General features: G+C 42.2%; 3 protein-coding genes across 5 annotated transcripts; 2 read left to right on the top strand and 1 right to left on the bottom strand.

Annotated features, from left to right (window-relative positions):
- The first annotated feature begins 376 nt into the window (after nt 1-376).
- On the top strand, nt 377-4,300 carry LOC115773536 (THAP domain-containing protein 5). 2 transcript variants are annotated; one of them, XM_030720335.1, is made up of 4 exons: nt 377-554; nt 816-1,002; nt 1,821-2,561; nt 4,138-4,300. In XM_030720335.1, the coding sequence occupies exons 1-3, from the start codon at nt 472-474 to the stop codon at nt 2,547-2,549; spliced, it is 999 nt and encodes a 332-aa protein (XP_030576195.1). In that variant the 5' UTR covers nt 377-471; the 3' UTR covers nt 2,550-2,561; nt 4,138-4,300. The 2 variants fall into 2 exon arrangements, with proteins under 2 accessions (XP_030576195.1, XP_030576193.1); XM_030720333.1 differs by lacking the exon at nt 4,138-4,300 and having other exon boundaries at nt 1,821-3,259.
- A 724-nt stretch (nt 4,301-5,024) lies between these two features.
- Nucleotides 5,025-14,713, top strand: pnpla8 (patatin-like phospholipase domain containing 8). Of its 2 annotated transcripts, none has more exons than XM_030720442.1 (10): nt 5,025-5,114; nt 6,167-7,244; nt 8,406-8,555; nt 8,786-8,937; nt 9,025-9,119; nt 9,228-9,399; nt 9,552-9,609; nt 9,770-9,964; nt 13,052-13,247; nt 13,421-14,713. In XM_030720442.1, exons 2-10 carry the CDS (start codon nt 6,309-6,311, stop codon nt 13,693-13,695), a joined length of 2,229 nt encoding a protein of 742 aa, XP_030576302.1. In that variant the 5' UTR covers nt 5,025-5,114; nt 6,167-6,308; the 3' UTR covers nt 13,696-14,713. The 2 variants fall into 2 exon arrangements, with proteins under 2 accessions (XP_030576302.1, XP_030576303.1); XM_030720443.1 differs by lacking the exon at nt 5,025-5,114 and adding an exon at nt 5,825-5,935.
- Nucleotides 5,509-5,973, bottom strand: akap14 (A-kinase anchoring protein 14). Its single transcript, XM_030720725.1, has one exon. The coding sequence runs from the start codon at nt 5,971-5,973 to the stop codon at nt 5,509-5,511; it is 465 nt and encodes a 154-aa protein (XP_030576585.1).
- Nucleotides 14,714-16,407: the final 1,694 nt, after the last annotated feature.

Raw genomic sequence — 16,407 nt, 5'->3', positions numbered from 1 at the left:
GGAAAATACCGGAAATCACTTTTTGGCAGACGATCTCTTTTTGGCACAACACCCACCGGGCTGGAACATAAATGGGCCAAGCAAAAAACTAATCACCGCAGATTTTCCGCCTTCTCTTTGCTGTTTTTAATTTGATGTTATCGAGTCATCATAATCCGAATGCTTTAATAATATTTCAAAGTTTTTTTTTATGACTTATTATGTGTATTATTTTGTATATATATTTTTTGTGTAAGAAAGAAAGAAAGAATAAAAGAAAGAAAGAAAGAAAAACGTGTATCCTCACAGGGAACCTTATTTTCGCTGCAAACATTTCTAAAAAAAAAAAAAAAAATGCTGTAAACGTCACCTCCGCCACGAAGGCTACAATCCGGAAGTGAACATTTACAAGCTGTTTTGTGTTTTCAAAAAGACGAATTGTAGCCGCAAACGTGTCTCCCCGAGGTGTTTTCATGTAGTCTGACTACAGATATGCCACGCTACTGCGCTGTGAGAGTCTGCAGAAACCGTGGGGGGACTGCATCGAGACAAGACAAGCGAATTAGCTTCTACCCGTATGTTTTTATTGTTTTCTTTCGCCTCTGTCTTTAAGATATTAGTTAAGCTTTGAGCAGGTGTTGCTTGTAGAAGGAGTAAAAAAAAAAAAAAAAAAAAAAAAAAAAGGTCTCACCTCAGCATGTCATAGTGTCTGCTTGTAATCACGCGAGGGTAGACTGTGGACGGAATGTGGAGAAATGATAATGCCAGTGATGCAACATTCAAGTGACACACTCCACTGCTAAGAGTTAAAGCGCTCTCTTATTTGTCTGTCAAAGCTTTCCCTTGCAAGACAAGCCCAGGCTTCAGGAATGGGTGAACAACATGAAGCGGGAGGAGTGGACTCCAAGTCGACACCAATATCTGTGCAGTGAGCATTTTACAGAGGACTGCTTCGATATTCGATGGGGAATCCGGTACCTGAAGAATACAGCCATCCCCACCATTTTTCCTTCAGCTGAAGATGTATGTATCCTCTAGCGTTCAGAAAACATCAAACACTGGATGAAATTTTAACTTCTTGATAATTTCTTAAACTTTGAGGAGGAAAATGTGCTCTGGTGGTCTCGTGGAGCAAGCCCTTTTTATTTATTTTTTTAAAATATTGTACTCTGTTGTGGCAGTGAAACTCCAAGGGTTAGATGTAGTGAAGGCAGATGAGTTTAAAGACCTGGGGTCAAGCATCCAAAGCAATGTACAGCACCCAAAAGAGGTGAAGAAGAGCGTGCAGGTGAGGTAGAGTGGCTGGAGATCTGTGTCGGGGGTGATTGGTGACAGAAGGATTGCAGCAAGAGTGAAAGGGAAGGTTTACAAAATGGTAGTGAGACCCGCTATGATGTATGGTTTGGAGATGGTGGCGCTGACAGAAAGAGAGGAGGCTGAGCTGGAGATATTAAGATTTTCATTGGGAGTGACCAGAATGGACAAGATTAAAAAATGAATACATCAGAGGGACAGCTCAGGTTGAGCAGTTTGGAGATCAACTTAAGAGAGGCAAGACTGAGATGGTTTCGACATATGCAGAGGAGGGAAGGAGGAAGACCTCAGAGAAGGTTCCTGGATGTAGTGAAGGAGGACATGCAGAGGGTCATTTTGACAGAGGGATAAGATGAGATGATGGTAGATGATCCACTATAGCGACCCCTAAAGGGAGCAGCCAAAAGAAGATGACTCTGTTGCAGCATTTACGCAGTTTCTTATCTATCACGTGTCTGTTGTGCCATGGCTTGTTGATTTTCTGTGATTTTAATTTGATCTTTTTGACCTTTTATCTTTTATCCCAGGATGGTGAGAAGAAAGCAGCAAACATAAAAAGAAGTCCCAAGGCCAAAACCAGCATTTCAGACACTGACCCTGAGCTCACAGGATTCAACTCTCCTGTCAGTAAAAAAAAGCCACTCATTTTGAGCAAAACATGCAAAGAAATCCAGTCAACCACAACAAATGATACTGCTGAGGAGCACACAGAGGTGCTATTTGAACTACCTGTGGTGTTGGACTCTCATTTAGGACTTTCTGCTGCTTGTGAGAAACCAGTTGACAGCGAAATGCCAGCACAGTCTCCAAGCGGCGGACTCCATTCTGAAGAGCAGGCTGAATCCACTGTGACTGTGCTGTGCTGTGAGCCAGGCTCATTCTCTGATGGAGAAGCAAATGTGGATGCAGCTGCCTTCCAAGCAGTGCTGGGTCAGGCTTTTAGCTTTGTCCCCATGGAACTAGTCAAGGATGCAACTACAGGCTGTTTTTTCAAGGAGAGCAGAGCCACTGATGAAGAAGAGAACATTTCTGTTTATGAGCATTCCTACTGCAGGCCGGACACTGACAAAGATCAGCTTTGGAGGAAGATCTTGAGTTTGCATGCAAAGATCTTAGAACTGGATCGCAGGGAAGAGAGCACGGTGGCTAAGATCCGTGCCCTGGAGCACGAGATAGCCCTCCTGAAGAGGGATGGTGCTGTTTTTAAAGAGAAGCAGAAAGTTTTAGAAGACTGCATATCATCTGTTTTGATCTGAATTTTAACCCTGGTATGAAATCATGGATGTTAATATATTTTAACTGTTACAATTACTTTTCTTTCGCAGATACGTTGCACATGCGTTCATACAAACCTGACATAAGGAACAGCAGCAGACACGGGGCTTCAACTGCTTCATCAGTGCTGACCTGAGTTTCTCTGTGCACACCTAACAAACCTAGACCAGCCTCAGACATGCATATCCACAAAGGATGAAGCCATGGCTGTCGCAGATAATTTAAGCACAATTTTTAACTAAATAATAAATACATTAAGTCATAAGTGTCTTTATTTACAGTTTTACAAATTAAAAATATGGGAAAATATTCCTATATAGAGAAATGAGGGTATGGCAGATGTGGCACATGGATGTTGGAGTCGAATGATCCGCTGTTATCAGCACATTGATGAGGAAAACTGGCTGGTGTTTATGTTTGAATGAATGAACGAAGCCCATTGTGCCTAATTTTACTGAACTCAGTGTTCTGCAGAATAGTTCTCTGCTTCTGTTGTTACACACATGTATCAGTTCCACCTGCTGGAACTGGATGAGCTGGACTGGATTATAGCTTTTCAGTGCTTTGTTGCAGTGCATTATTAATATGGGATAGCGTGGTCCCAGCCACAAACACGTCCAGAGGCATAAAGAACGAGAGTCCTACAGCAGATGATGGGAGATAAAGCCCTGATCTAAACGCAGTTAGCCACTCCAGTATTACATAAATCAGGGATCCTCAACTCCAGGCCTCGCGGGCCGGAGTCCTGCAGCTTTTAGATGTGTCCCTGATCCAACACACCTGAATCAAATGGCTGAATTACCTCCTCAGTATGCAGTCAAGTTCTCCAGAGTCCTGCTGATGACTTCTATATGTGACTCAGGTGTGTTGAAGCAGAGACACATCTAAAAGCTGCAGGACTCCGGCCCTCGAGGCCTGGAGTTGAGGATCCCTGACATAAATAAACAAATGTATTTGAGGTACTACAAAAGAGTTGGGGCTACTTCTCTGGGATGCTTGGAACAGCCTTCTTGCTAAGAAGCTTGAAAAAAATGTGTGAAAACTTTCCTGTTCTTGCTGTTTCAAAGGTGGCCACACCAAAAATCTATTACTGCACTTTATATCAATTTAATAAATGGGAACTATTATGTGCAAGAAGGTTTTGTGTCTAAGACATCCACAGTACTTTTCTGCTCTATTTTGTGCTAACTTTCTCGTGGTTGTTTGCTGCATTATTGTTGCATTTCACTGTCTAGCCTGTCACCAGTTGCCTTTGTTACAGTTATTTGCTCTGCTCTATGATGTTACTGTCATTTGGGCCTTAAAGTGTTTTCTTTAAATAATATTTGAATAGCTTTATATTTATTGTACCAGTATGCTACTTAAGTGCTATATGTTTGTCTTTTAATTGTGACTTTTAAAGAACCGAATCTAAAAAAATACAGTTGAATGCCTTCATGTGCAACTGGTAAATTCTTTGCATTTTAACTCTGCTGCTGTATCAGTGCGCAAATTCAATCTTTAGCTGTGTTCAAGTTGCACTTGTTTTGCGTGTTTTCTCCATCCATCCATTTTCTGACACTTCTCCAGGGTCAGGTTGCAGAGGCAGCAGTCTAAGTGGAGACACCCAGATCTCCGTCTCCCCGGCCACCTCTTTAAGATCATCCAGGGGGACACCGAAGCGTTCTCAAACCAGCCAGAGACATAATCTCTGCAGCGTGTCCAGAGAGTGAATTTCTTAAAACTTTTGTTTGATGCCTGAATATAAAGATATTTTCTCTTTAAAATGTGCAGGCTAATTGTCTTTTTTGTATCTGACCTTGTACATTGGTATCTGCTATGACTAGTGAGATTTTTAAGGTTGCACCCATATCCTTAGTAGACCTTGAAAACTATGTTCAGATAAGCTTATCTGTTAGTTCCACACTTTTTGCATTTTTAATCTGCATAAGCAACAACTATACAAATAGGCTGAGTCTGTTTAGTTATTGCTTTTGGTTGTCCTGGACCTTAACTGGTGTTTTTGAATATTTAACTGCATCTTTTTTTTTTTTTACTCTCCTCTGCCTTTCCATACAGGAGGGAGTAACAGCAAAGTGACTATTACATGAATTATGAGAGGTTGAGCCTCATTCTAGCTTGTTATAATATTGTTGCTTAACATGACTGTTTACTGGAGGTCAAAAGGACCTTCAGGCAACTGAAAAAATTGCCAGTGCAGTCCTAATGCCATATAGTTTTGTATTGAAAAGGTAAGGATTTGATGGAGTGACTTGAGCCCATGCCTCAACATTAGTAAATCAGTGTGGGATCATCTTGACAAAGCACTGAACAAAAGGGAGCCAACACCCTTAAATGATATTGTAAAAAAAAAAAAAAAAAACTCGTCTCCATAAACCCATATTTGTTTTTACTGACCTCTAGTGGCACACATAAAACACTGCAAGGGGACAGGGGCCAGGAAACTAGGCCACATACGTAACTTCCTCTCCTCTTCCTGTTTATTTTCCTCTAATGCGCCAGCCTCACACTGAATGAAATACTCCAGGAGCTCTGGGTTTCACAAGGTGAGAAGGAGACAGTATGTTCATGTTGTCATCACTTATAGCGTTGGATAAGCAGACAAGGTGTTTTATGTTCATCAGTGATGCTATCAGGGAGCCTTTAGCAGTGTGCGCTTTATATTCACAAAGTTTCTGCTTAGTAAGCTAGCTTTCAGAATTAACGCTTAGATGCTTATTCTTTTAAATAGGTATACTATGTAAAATAAGCAGTTTTCTTGTCGTTAATTAGTTCTGCTAAATGGCTAGCGCTAAAACAAACTGTACGCGGACCCACAGAAGAGAGAGTGATTGTTAGTAGCCTTTTTATTGTGTTTCTGAGTGGGGCTGCTCATTAAATTTAAAACTAGTCTCATAGTGTAAAGCTAACTGGGCGGTGATGTCATTTTTCTCAGCCGGTTCAAAGGTCTACCACTCTCCGGAGCGAAATCTTGCTCTCTATAACGTCCGTCAGCCACTTCTCTTTAAACCTGGTCCTCCCTGGTGTGTGCACCAGTCTGTTTGACTCCACTATGAAGCGGACCTCCACTGGGAGAGTTTGCGGTTTAACTTTCGATACATCCACGACGAAGTAGACGCTAGCTGTTACACAGATAGGCTTCCTCGGAGTAGGGGTGCTGAAGCGGGCCTGGTAGTGGTGGAAGGTCCGGTGCTCCTCCTCGGTCGAGCGGAGAAAGTCTACGCTGTACAGCCAGCAAGAGGGGAGCTCCCACGTTTGAATATACGCACCAATCTGCTTTTCCCCGACTTCCACTGTGAAGTCTTTGCAAGCAGCCCAGTGGATGTTCTCCATCTCCAGCTTCTCCGTGGGAGAAGCGTCCAGCAAGGTTTTTACAAGTTGAGCTGACTCTGCTGTTAGGTCCATTCTTGCCTGTTTAACAATATTTTTGTGAAAGCTGCAGTCTTCTGTTATGTTGCTTGAACAGTTTCTATAGTTACCAGCTCAGATAGCGCCCCCTGCTGGCCCAATTTGCAATTGCACGCGTTAACTAGTATACAGGTGTTGCTCATAATGACTGTCTTTATATAATTCCCCTTTTGTGCTTTTATTTTTACAGCAAGGGTGTTACAAGCAGCAAACAATAAACTCATGGCAGAAACTCTTCAAGAATGCTTCAGAATTTCCCAGAAGCTTCTGCCTCATCCTTTTTCTTGAGAGAAGTATTTCTCTATTGTTGTGCCCAGTGACTCAGGAGACGCATGTCGCGGATTAGGATTACACTTGATAGTGTTACCAAGGCAGTAGGTAACACAGACTTCATCTCCAAGTTCTCCTGGCTTAAGGCGGGCGGCAGTAGGGTCGACACCACCCATGCAGAAAAAGCTCTGGCAAAAGTTGAGACCTTAACCTCAAACAGCAGTGCTTCACCACCTGAAACTACGATGAAAGTCGAAGATGAAGGTGAGAAGAGCGCAGCAGAGGAAGAGGCAGATAAGGAGCAGCAGCAAATTATAGAGAAGCCTTTTGTTTCCGCAAAGAAATCCACATCCACTTTGGCTTCAGCGGCAAGTGTTTCTGTACCTTCCTCTAATGTGGCAAAACAAACTATGCAGTTGCTCCAGCCAGCAGCTCTGTCTACCAACATGGATGAGACCTACAAAACCCTGGCCAACCACATCAATGCTTACTTTGGCCCCAGCACAGAAGGAGAAGATGGAGAGAACAGGCAGCAGCACAGAGAAAGGGATGGCCATGTTTCTGAACCTGTTCCTCAGTTTTCCTCCCAGATGAAGAGTGACCACATTCCTGTTTTGTCCCCAGTAGGAAAAAGTATTGAGGCACCCACTACCTCTCCTGTCCCCGCCTCTTCATCAGAAAGGCCCAGTCCTTCAGCAGAGGCTCCTTCTGCTGAGTGCCCATCAGCCGAAAGCGAAGCTCAGTCCGTCCCTGTGCCGACCCCTAGAAAAGGTTTCAGTCACTATCTGTCCTACCCCCGGCCCAGTGTTCAGGCCTTTGTTGGCAGCTACATTGCACCACTGGTCCCCAAATTTAGAGGCGATTCCAAAAAAATGGCCGACAGGTCTTCAGCGGTTGCTGTGGATGATGCCGCTGTGGAGAAGGCAGGAGAAAAGACGGAGAGTGAAGAAGAGAAAGCTGAGAAAGCAAAGCAGCAGCTGATAACTCAAAGGGAAAAGGTGGGATGTTAAACTTGACGCTAATGACCGATGAGTGCGTCAAAGCTTTAACAGTCACAAATAACAGGGTATGAAAGCAGAAAAGCAGAAGCAGCACAATGAAAAATTTAATAGTTTGTGTTTTTAGATTGTTACGCAGTACATCTAGTCTAGTTAATTATTTATTTTGAGGCAGTACTGAGCAGGACTGAGTATGATTCCATGCAGGCCAGTGTTAAAAAAAAAAAACCTTTACCGCTCAAAGCTTAGGTGACTTAGAAACGTCCTTGTTTTAAAGGGAAGGGAATTTATTTGTATGTAAGTGGTAAATGGCAGTTAATGAAAAATTAAGTAATTCTTTGTAAATTATTAATCATATTTAATTGAATTTCAGCATAGGTGAGCAGAGGCCCAACATTGCCCCCATGTTCCAACAGCACAGTTTTTTTTTTTTTTTTTTTCGTGGGTTATAGAAATGAAGGCTGTTCCATGTGCAAAATGTACAACAGTGTGTACTGCTCCCTTTACAAACTGCCTGGCTTTTATGAGTACCGTTTATTGAAGCTGCCAGTTAAGGACACGTGAGGCATCTGTTTCTCAAACTAGAGTCCTCTTTTGGATCTTCCTCTTCTCCCCCTTCTACTGTTCTCCTTTCACACGGCTTAAACCCAAAGTGCGTTGTCGTGTCAGGGGAGTGTTACACATTGTTGCGTGGACTTGTCCTCTCCTGCATGTAATAACCTTAATTTCTTAGAAGAAAAACATTAACATGTTTCAGAAGAAAGTTACTGTTTTTGGCCATTTCAGTCCCACAAAGGCTCCAGATCCTGAACTACCAGATATTCTCAGATATTCTGACATAATTGGAAAATCATTTTTTCTGTTGATCAGTCACCCTTTGAACGTGATAAAATTGCATTAGGCAGCACAGTGTTTCGTTCGGAGACAGAAGAGATGGTTGCTGAAAAGAGTGTGTGTATGCTGATGTGCATTATTCCCCTAAAATAATTTTAATGAAGAGTTCTGCTATTTATCATTTCACACATCTCTGATCAGCTTCATGCTATATTAGGTGAATGCAGATGTACTTTTCTTTCAATGCAAGAATATTTTGACGTGGCCCCAAACCTTCTCCACATTATTTTGGACGTCTGCCTCATTTTGTCTGTATTTCTCACCTAGATAATAGCCAGGGTGAGTGTAGACAACAGGACCAGAGTTCTGGTGAAAGGCCTGCAGGGCATCACTGATGTCAAACTCCTCACTACTCGAGTGGAGGAGTTTAGCTGCCATCTCCTGGAGTTCCCTGAGACTCGAGTTGTGGCCATCAAGGTTAGTGTTTTTTTTTTTTGTTTTTTTTTACCTCGCTCACCGATGGGTGGAGGGAGGTTATGTTTTTAGTAAAATGTAGTTGAACCTGATGGAGTATGACAACACTGGGTGGTGTCTGTTGCAGTGTAGTATTGGCACATTTTTTTATATTTCAGTTGCAGCTTATTCTAGTACCATGTGAGCTGCACCAGTCATTAAAATTTGTTTGTGTGTACTATTGTGACCTATAGGAGAAGGTGCTATCCTGCCTCCTGCGATTGCGCCAAGCCAGAGATCTTCCTCTTCAGGCTGCTGTGAGAGAAGCACTGGCCCTGATTGGCTACACCGAACCAGTCAAAGGCAGAGGAATTAGAGTCCTGTCTATAGATGGAGGGGGAACAAGGTGTGGCTTTTGAAGAAACGGTCGCTCAGTCTGTATTAAATCTAATATAAATTCACAGTACCTGCTCCATTGTTTAAACTGTTCCAGGGGGTTGCTGGCTCTGCAGACTCTCCATAAATTGCAGGAGCTCACAGGGAAACCAGTCCACCAGCTCTTTGATTACATCTGTGGGGTCAGCACAGGTATACCATTCCCACCTCTCTGTTGTCACTCTATTCTAAACTTAATCCATCATTTATTTGATTTAATGATTTGGGGATCAGCTGGCCTCACTTGTTCCTTTCCATTAGGTGCCATTCTGGCGTTGATGCTGGGGATTTTTCAGATCCCCCTAGAAGAGTGCGAGAGGCTGTACAGGCAGCTGGGTTCAGATGTGTTCAAACAGAATGTGATCGTTGGGACGATGAAGATGGGCTGGAGCCATGCTTTCTATGACAGTGAAATCTGGGAAAATATCCTCAAGTTAGTCTGCAGCACTTTTTTTGTTGTGTTTTTTTTTTTTTTTTTTGGGTGCAGTTTTTTTTTTGCATATCTCCTCCCCTCTCTTCAATCCTCAGCTCTAAAGACATCAGGGTAGTCTAGAGTATTTGGATCTGATTTTGTGTTTTCTTTAGAGAACAGATGGGTGATGGGCGAATGATCGAGAGTGCCAGGAATCCACACTGCCCTAAAGTAAGTCTGTTTGAGCACCTTTTTATATCCACAGCCTTACAATTTTTTTTCAGATCAGTTTTTTTCTCTTCTGTCTGTTTATACAGCAGAGGACTTCGGACTTGAAGCGTTTCATGAAACTGATTTTTTAAAAATAAAAATGTCTTGTCATGCCCACTAGGTGTCAGCAGTTAGCACTATTGTGAACAGAGGTCTGCCTCTGAAGGCCTTTGTGTTCAGGAACTATCGACTCATGCCGGGAGTGAGATCCCACTACCTTGGAGACTGCAAACACAAGATGTGGCAGGCCATCAGGGCCTCGTCTGCCGCTCCGGGCTACTTCCAGGAATTTGTTCTGGGAAAAGACCTTCATCAGGTACAACATGAAAGTGAGACAGCTGGGAAATGCCTTGAATCTGTTCAGGTCAATTCAGTTTAGGGTTGCTTTTTTTTTAAGTTTAAGTCTGAGCTGAACTCATTCATCTATCCATCCACCCATTCTCTTTAACTGCTTATTCAATTTAGTAACTAAATGACTCATAATACACTTCACTGTGTATTGGTTTCACTTGACATCCACAGTGTTAGAACTATAAAAAAATGGATTTTTCTGTCATAAATTAAGCCTGTGTTATGATACTAACAGTGATGCAGTGCACATCTCTCTAAGAGGTTATGTTCCAGGAAATCTACCAATCAATATACTTCTGCCATGATGCTGCATTTCCTAAGGGACCAGTGCCAAGGACGGAGGCACTGTATGCTATGGCAACTTAATTACATAGAGCATTTCATTACATGTAAACTATGCTGTACTGCATTGTGTGTGTTTGTGCATCAAGGATATATGTACAAATTTGTTTCACTCTTTCAAAACTCACAACCTTGAAACGGCTCCATAATTGGCTCATCCTCTTTTCTGGCTGTCAAGAGCCCGAAGGAGGAGAGGAAAGTCAATAGAATGGGATGGAGGTTGAGAGAGAGTCCTCAGACCTGGTCTATGCCCCTTAAACATCAAAGGTATCGTCCTTCTTACGCCTTGGCAGGCCTTCCTCAAGGGAAATTGTAAAATTTTCTGACTCCCCATGAAAGAGAATATTTAATTGAAAGTCTATCTATGAGACTGCCCCTGTCTAAGATGATGCTTCAGATGGTCCAAAATGAATACAAATGCATAAGTGCCCCAGTCAGTCTTTAATACCGCTACATTTTCAGTGATGGTATTGTGTAGTAATTAAACCAGTATTACATTTGTTAACATCTTGAAGGCAGTTATGAGCTTCTCAGATCATAAGGAAGTTTATTTGAGGGATGCAGTAATGCTGCTAGATTAACACCTTTTTTTGGGAATGAGACCAATTTCAGGAAATACAAAATTAAGGGCTGTGGCTTATTCCAGTTGTCACAAGAAAGGATACACCCCGGACAGGTCGCCAGTCTGTCGTAGGGCTAACATAGACGGAGACGGAGGACTGTTCACGCTCACATTCACGCCTACAGTCAATTTGGGATCAGCAGTTAACCTAACAAGCATGTCACTGGACTTTGGGAAGAAGCCAGAGTTCCCAGTGAGAACCCATGCAAACGTAGGGAGAACATGCAAACTCCACACAAACATCAACCAGCCCATAATACTGGCCACTATATAGGTCAGGTTCTAGTTTGGGTTGTTGTATTAGGCGCTGGGTGGACACGAAGTTGCACGAACACACAGGAATAAGAGAAGATTACATTGTTGGAGTTAAGAAATGTTGGTTGGTTTAGCACTCTGATGCATGTGGAAGCTGTCCAAACAGACTTGTATTAATGTGTTACATTTTGAAGTGGAATTATTAGGGCAGGTTATCTTTAGATAGTCTTACGGGTAGCAATTATCCTCAAGGCTTAGCTTCATTTTGATAACCTACTTAAGCAAAATTAGCCTTGTCCCTTCTTCTCTCCCCTGCCATTTTCTAATACAACAGTCCTTGTAGACCGCCCTTTTGAGTCAATAACAGGTTATAATCTCCAGTTCTGCTCTGCATGATTACTGACCTCAGTCTTGATACTTAAAGAAGTTGTGGGTTTAGAACCAAAGCCCTGCAACTGCTTTGCCTGAAAGGCTTTTTTATGGCACAATATACTTTAACCTTTAGCCAACAAAAGCTGGGCTGTCTTGCTGTCCATTTGTTAGTATGGCATGGCTGTAATTCCCCTTTCTGTCCAACACAATTAGTCTCATTTCTGTTTGCATATATAACATGTTTTTGTGTGTGTGTTTCTGTTTGCACATTTCTATCCTCACTCACACCTCTGCAGAAAGTATCTGTTTCCCATGGACTGGGATGGAAAGATGGAGACTGAAAGAGTTGTGTGTGTTTTTCTCCAGATTCCTCTTGGAGCCGTATAGTGTTTCATCAACATTTTGAGCTACCCTTGCCACCCACTGATCTCACTCCTACTCTAGTTTTCAGCACTTGCAGCAGTATTTCTCAGGAGAATTTTGCCATTTCAAGGGATAAAAAAAAAAAAAAAAAAACATAAACATGCACACATTGTATATTTCCACCTTAGCTGGATAAAGAAATCTGCTGTTTTCGTCATACGGTATTACAATGCAGTTCTTGCAGTTCTGAGGTGTTCTGAACGTTTGTTCCGAATGTCATTTAGTTAGGTGAGAGGTTGAGAATTATTATATTCTAGTGTGTGAACTGCTTACTGGTTATGTATCCTCAAGACCAAACTGCATTGGTTTCATTATTTTTTCTCCTGCCCCACCACCTGTGGAAGTGTGGAAATGACCTTTTACCCCTCCTCTGCAGGGTAAGATGGAGGGCCACACTCTGTCTATGTAATCGCAGCCAAAGGCACTTCAGTGCTTGGATTGAATCCAGAGCTGAACTTGGTGAAAGCGTGACAAAGAGCAGAAGCGGGAAAACGGTCCAGGCACCCATTGAGCCTGATTGTTCTCTATTTTCACTGTCGGCACCGTTCGTGTCAGTAGTTCTTTCAAGAATTTGGTAACATTATTAAGTTTAAAAAAAAAAAATTAAAAAAAGCACACCAAATAGCTAATGCAAAAGCAAGTGAATAATTAATGAAAGTTTTAAGATTAAAATGCTGAAATGCAGTATGATTTCTGTCAGTGAAGCTGCATTTAATAGACTCAGTATATACTGTAGGTAATTTCTGGTCCAAATGTGACTTACTTTAGTTTCAGAGAGCAGATAAAAACACTGTTTTCCCTGCTTGTTTACTTCTTGGTAAACATGGCTGTTTTCCAACACAGCACATCTCTCGCCCAAAGCTGCGTAGCTCCAGGACAGACTGTCCACTTCACCTCATTTGTCCCCAACATGCTGTCACAACAGATATATTTAAACTACACGATGCACACCAAAGAAACATTTCCTCTTTGTGCACAGTAAAAACATGACAGCATAGTTGATTGAAATTGCATGCTGAATCCTCTTTTCCTCTTTAGGACGGAGGACTCCTAATCAACAACCCTACAGCTTTGGCCATTCATGAGTGTAAGTGTCTGTGGCCAAACACACCTCTGCAGTGTGTGCTGTCTCTGGGCACCGGGCGGTACGAGACAGCGGGCAAGAATAGCACAACCTACACGAGCCTCAAGACCAAACTGGCCCACGTCATCAGCAGTGCCACAGATACTGAGGGTAGGACCACACGTAATGTTGTTTGGAAGGGTTTGACATCCCACACGCAGTTATTTATAAACTAAAGGTCAGAGGCATGTCGTCACAGGTAGTGTGAAAGGCTCCAGATGAAGACCATAATGGAAAATGGAAATGAGCCAAATAAATAAACTGTCGCTCCATCCTTATTTCAGAGGTACACACCATGCTGGATGCTCTCCTGCCCCCGGACACCTACTTCCGTTTCAACCCCTACATGAGCGAGGACATCCCGTTGAACGAGAACCGCGTGGAGAAGCTGAACTTCCTCAAGGGCGAGGGCGAACGCTACCTGGAGCGCAACGAGGCCAAGCTGAGGAAGGCAGCTAGCGTGCTGGGCCAGGAGAAGAGCACCATCCAGAGACTGGCTGAGTGGGCCAAGCTGAAGGCAGACATGTACGAGGGTTTCCCCTTTGTCTCCAAGCTCTAGCTGGAAGCCTGGCAGCAATGTGACCGTGAGAGTTTTTTTTTTTAAGATAAGAAGACACAGAGGGGCAAAAGACACCGATGGAGTAAATGCTCGGGGGGGGAATACATACTGGGAACATTTTTATGCATCCATTGAGAAGGTTTGAAATGAAATACCAAATGTTTACACTGTTTTATCAACATCTACCTAACACTAAAAAAAATGATAATTCAGTAATAGTGTTGTATAAGTAACAAATGTGATGCAATTTGCTCTTGGTGGGAAAGGATGCGTCTGTGATGGAGACAGAATGTTATACTTGAATTAAGCAGGTTTTATCACTATAGTGAAACCGTTTTCTTGGCTGACTGATGAAGAAAATGTAAGAAAGTGTCGTCGTACTGGGTTTGGGGACACACAAAGATGGACATGTGGAGTAGTATCTGTTAAAAACAGTTTATCTGTGGTTATTTGGTAAAGAAAATGCCATTTGTTTGCATTTTTCAGTAACTTGAATACATTAAGATGTAATTAATAGATGATTGCACAGTGACAAGATGATCACGACTGCCTATTTATAACACTGTATGCAAGTTAACAGCTCATGCACTTTTTAAAGGATAATTCTTAGGTTCTCTGTTGGGAATAATGTAAATACATTTTGTTGTACTTATGACTTCAGTAATTTAGATTTTGAGTGCCCTTTTTCAGATTTAATAATATGGAAAGAGTAGCGCTGGTGATCCACATACAGCCACTTTGAAATCTACTCTGATACTAAAGTATTAAAATATGACTGCTGTAATCTGGTTTTAAAAAAAGAAAAAAAGAAGCATGTCTTAGAGCAATCAGTTGTGGCCCCATGATTAATATAAAGCTTTTGCCTTTAACCTTGGTCAAGCCTGATTTCTTCTGCACAATTTATAAATGGAACCTACTTTTTGCATTGTAAGAATCACTATTGCCCTGATCCCTCCCTTCATTGTTATGTGGAATGAGCAAAATGTCATAAAATAATAAAAATTTATTGTCAAACCCACTCTGACCTCTTGCCTTTTGCACCTAGTTTAAAAGCTAGCATGCACAGGGCTTGCTTATTTCAGCAAGACAATGCCTGAGCAAATTCTGCATGTATTACAATCTGTTTCACATTTATAACATTTGGGCTGAACAGCAGACAAAGGAACCCTCAACCATGACTAGCAAGAATGGGGAAACATCTTACTTTGTTTCCTCCTACATTTACAGAGCAAGTTGAAGTGAAGAGACAGTCACAGTACCGGCTTTTTGCTGCCTCAAGTGTCTTTTTAAAAACAAGGAAACACACAAATCACAGCGGGCCACACAAAAGAGTTGTCACTAAAGAATGCCAAGTGTCCTCCTATGATGAATCGCCTTTATTTTTTTCCAGTTGCGCACACACTGATTTTCTGCTTTGTTGTTTTGATCTCATTGATTGTCGCTTGAAATTCCACAGGATCATTCCTCCCAGTCATGCTGTCGTTACCCCAATCAACGTAAACAATACGCCACTAAAAAGCTGTACCTACAAAACCTTCACGAAAACCACAGATGTCAGAATAGTTCAAGTATTTCACTCCACTGGTGTCTCACCCCTGCTTCCCAAGTGTCGACATCATAAGCAGTTTGACTTGCAGATTGATGGGCCTCTTTTTTTCAGCACCAGCCTGAGATTGACCGTGACTTCAGCCAAACGTCAAATCCTGATTTATGATTGTGCTGCCTACTCTTGGCCTTGCTCTAGAGGGGTCTTTTCATTGAGTGAACATTGATAAGGGGGTGAGAGATCCTGCAGGAGTGTTGATAGCGAGCAGTGTGGCTGAAAATGTGTTTCTGTGGGGAAACATACATAGAAGTCTAAGTTAGCAGCTAGGGCTGCAGAATTGACTCAACTGCTGTGGTATACACTCACGGGGCCACTTTGTTTGGTTTACCGGTTCAACTGCTCACTAATGCAAACATCTGATCAGACAGTCATGTATCAGGAACTCAGTCCAATACTTTGCATGCTGAAGTTCAAACAGAGCATCAGAATGAGGAAGAATTGTGATTTAAGTGATTTTGAACGTGGTGTGGTTTTTGGTGCCATATGGGCTGGTCTGCTGGAATCTTCCCACACAACCATCTCTAGAGTTTACAAAAAAAGAGAAACTATCCAATGAGCAGCCGTTCTCTGGGTGAAATTACCTTGTTGATACCAGAGTCAAAAGAAAATAGGCACACTCCTTCTGGTGCAACAGTAAATCAAATAACCTCACGTTCCAACCAAGATACGCAGAAAAACATCTGTGAACGCACAACATGTAGAACCTTGAATGGGTGACACTCCTGTCAGATAAGAGTCTCACCAAAAATGGGTAATAGAAGATTGGAAAAATATTACCTGGTCCAGTTTCTGTTGTAACCTATATGAAAGCATAGATCCATCCTGCCTTGTATCAATGGTTCAGGCTGGTGCTGGTGGTGTAATGGTGTGAAGGATATTTACTTTGTACCCCTTAGTACCAACTGAGCATCATTTAAACCCCACAGCCTTACCTGAGTATTTTTGGTGAACATGTCCATCTCTTTATGACCCCAGTGTACCCATCTTCTAAAGGCTGTTTCCAGCAGAATAACACACCATGTCCCAAAGCTCAGATCATCTCAAAGTGGTTTCTTGAACATAACAATGAGTTCACTGTACTTAAATGGCCTCCATGCTCACCAGAT

Source organism: Archocentrus centrarchus, chromosome 23, assembly GCF_007364275.1.
Source record: "Archocentrus centrarchus isolate MPI-CPG fArcCen1 chromosome 23, fArcCen1, whole genome shotgun sequence".
NCBI lineage: Eukaryota > Metazoa > Chordata > Actinopteri > Cichliformes > Cichlidae > Archocentrus > Archocentrus centrarchus.
The sequence above is the reverse complement of the archived record's forward strand: the minus strand, read 5'-3'. Positions and strand labels throughout refer to the sequence as shown.

Excerpts from the sequence above, each read along its gene's own strand:
- LOC115773536 (XM_030720335.1), top strand. The coding sequence starts at position 472 with ATGCCACGCTACTGCGCTGTGAGAGTCTGCAGAAACCGTGGGGGGACT. Across the intron at positions 555-815 it reads AAGCGAATTAGCTTCTACCC|CTTTCCCTTGCAAGACAAGC; the intron begins GTATGTTTTTAT and ends TGTCTGTCAAAG. Across the intron at positions 1,003-1,820 it reads TTTTTCCTTCAGCTGAAGAT|GATGGTGAGAAGAAAGCAGC; the intron begins GTATGTATCCTC and ends CTTTTATCCCAG.
- akap14 (XM_030720725.1), bottom strand. The coding sequence starts at position 5,973 with ATGGACCTAACAGCAGAGTCAGCTCAACTTGTAAAAACCTTGCTGGAC.
- pnpla8 (XM_030720442.1), top strand. The coding sequence starts at position 6,309 with ATGTCGCGGATTAGGATTACACTTGATAGTGTTACCAAGGCAGTAGGT. Across the intron at positions 8,556-8,785 it reads CTCGAGTTGTGGCCATCAAG|GAGAAGGTGCTATCCTGCCT; the intron begins GTTAGTGTTTTT and ends TGTGACCTATAG. Across the intron at positions 9,965-13,051 it reads TGGGAAAAGACCTTCATCAG|GACGGAGGACTCCTAATCAA; the intron begins GTACAACATGAA and ends TTTCCTCTTTAG.